This window comes from Piliocolobus tephrosceles, chromosome 21, assembly GCF_002776525.5.
Source record: "Piliocolobus tephrosceles isolate RC106 chromosome 21, ASM277652v3, whole genome shotgun sequence".
Lineage (NCBI taxonomy): Eukaryota > Metazoa > Chordata > Mammalia > Primates > Cercopithecidae > Piliocolobus > Piliocolobus tephrosceles.
In genome coordinates, this window is record NC_045454.1 from 31,526,583 (window position 1) to 31,528,998 (window position 2,416).

The following is a 2,416-nucleotide window of genomic DNA, read 5'->3' on the forward strand; positions in this document are numbered from 1 at the left end:
TCTTAGGTATCTGCAAAAATACATTTTAATATAAACTCTTTTGTGTTTTATAATCTGTAGTTTTTGAAAAAAGGTTTTTCCAAACTTATTAAACTTGCTGGGTTATTCTTCAATATAAATTCCCTGATGTTGAGCAAAGTTGGGAAAACTACGCCAGGTATTCCTGTAGTACAAAATGTGTACAATAAAATCTGTGATACAAGTAAATATACTACAACCCTCTTTATATTTGTAATGTGTTTCCTCAAAATAAATATTCTTCTGTACTTTAAGGGCTTTTATTTTCTGAAAGATCTAGTGAGAGTAATTGCGCTCTTAATGCTTTTATTTAGTATGAATTCTCTGATGTTTACTAAGATGTGGGAAGATACCAGTGGCATTCACAATTTTTTTTTTTCCCAGACAGAGTCTCTCTCTGTTGCCCAGGCTAGTATAAATGCTTTCCTTTGCAATAAGGCATGAGCATTGGTTAAATGTTTTGCCACATTGTTTAGTCTAGTAGTTTTCTCCAGTATGAGTTATCTTACCTACAATCACGTGTGACAGCTGTTTAAAGGCTTTGTCACATTCTTCACATTTCTAGGATTTCATCAGTATTTCTTTTATATTTCATCAGCTTCTCATCAGTATTTCTTTTATATTCAGAAAAGTCTGAGGTGTTGCCAAAAGCATTGTCACATCTTTCAGGTTTGTAGAGTCTCTCTCGTGTAAGAATTAGCTTATGTCTGTTAAGAATTGCGGAGCTATTAGAGGCTTTCCCATATTCTTCATGTGTATGGTTTCTCTCCAGTATGAGTTGTCTTATATGCAGTAAGCCTTAAGGACTGGTTAAAGGCTTTGCCACATTCCACACAATTGTAGGAATTCCCTCCAGTATGAATTACATGAATGTTTAGTAAGGATTGAGGAACAGCGAAAAGGCTTGCCACATTCTTCACATTTGTAGGGTTTCCCTCCTGTATAAATTCCCTTATGTTCAGTAAGGTGTTGAGAACTAATTAAAACGTTTGCTACATTTTTCACATTTGTAGGGTTTTTCCTCCAGTATGAATTCTTTTATGAGCAGTAAAGTGTGAGGACCAGTTGAAGTCTTTATCACATTCTTCATATTTGTAGGGTTTCTCTCTAGTATGAATTCTCTTATGCTCCATAAGTCTTGAGGACTGGTTGAAGCCTTTGCCGGAGTCTTCACATTTCTAGTGTTTCTCTCCAGTATGAATTTTCTTATGTGTAGTAAGGGTTGAGGACTGTTTAAAAGCTTGGTCACGTTCTTCATATTTGTAAAATTTCTCTCCAGCATGAATTTTCTTATGTTTACTAAAGACTGAAAACCAGCTGAAGGCTTTGCCACATTCTTCACATTTGTAGGGTTTCTCTCCAGTATGAATTTTCTTATGTTTAGTAAGGATTGAGAATCGACTAAAGCCTTTGCCACATTCTTCACATTTGTAGGGTTTCTCTTCAGTATGAATTTTCTCATGTGTCATAAGGGTTGAGGACTGTTTAAAAGTTTTGCCACATTCTTCACATTTGTAGAATTTCTCTCCAGCATGAGTTTCTTTATGTTTACTAAAGACTGAGAGCCAGCTGAAGGCTTTGCCACATTCTTCACATCTGTAGGGTTTCTCTCCGGTATGAATTACCTTATGTTTAGCAAGGACTGAGAATGTACTAAAGCCTTTGCCACATTCTTCACATTTATGGGGTTTCTCTCCAGTATGAATTTTCTTATGATAACTAAGGGTTGAGGGCCACTTATAGGCTTTGCCACATTCTTCACATTTGTAGAGTTTCTCTCCAGTATGAATTATCTTATGTTTAGCAAGGATTGAGAACGTACAAAAGCCTTTTCCACATTCTTCACACTTGTAGGGTTTCTCTCCAGTATGAATTTTTTTATGATAACTAAGGGTTGAGGACCACTTAAAGGCTTTGCCACATTCTTCACATTTGTAGGGTTTCTCTCCAGCATGAATTCTCTGGTGTTTAGTAAGGCTTGAGGACCAGCTGAAGGCTTTGCCACATTTTTCACATTTGTAGGGTTTCTCTCCAGTATGAATTACCTTATGTTTAGTAAGGACTGAGAACTTACTAAAGGCTTTGCCACATTCTTTACATTTATAGGGTTTCTGTCCAGCATGAATTCTCTGGTGGTTAGCAAGGCTTGCGTACCAGCCGAAGGCTTTGCCACATTCTTCACATTTGTAGGGTTTCTCTCCAGTATGAATTACCTTATGTTTAGTAAGGAGTGAGACCTTACTAAAGGTTTTGCCACATTCTTCACATTTGCAGGGTTTCTCTCCACTATGAATTTTCTTATGTTCGCTAAGGACTGAGGACCACTTAGAGGCTTTGCCACATTCTTCACATTTGTAGAGTTTCTCTCCAGTATGAATTACCTTATGTTTAGCAAGGA

At 36.8% G+C, this 2,416-nt stretch overlaps 1 protein-coding gene across 5 annotated transcripts in view; it reads right to left on the reverse strand.

Moving 5' to 3' along the window:
* Window positions 1-610: 610 nt before the first annotated feature.
* The window catches only part of LOC111524822 (zinc finger protein 676-like), a 25,759-nt gene continuing 23,953 nt past the window's right edge, over window positions 611-2,416 (reverse strand). For 3 of the 5 annotated variants that reach the window (XM_031934904.1, XM_026448185.1, XM_026448184.1), the window contains one exon: window positions 1,081-2,416. This exon is cut by the window's right edge. In XM_031934904.1, coding sequence (XP_031790764.1) covers window positions 1,197-2,416 — 1,220 coding nt within the window. In that variant the 3' untranslated portion in view covers window positions 1,081-1,196. Of the gene's footprint in view, window positions 879-1,080 lie in introns of those variants that run through there. The other 2 variants (XM_026448189.1, XM_026448190.1) reach the window with 2 other exon arrangements.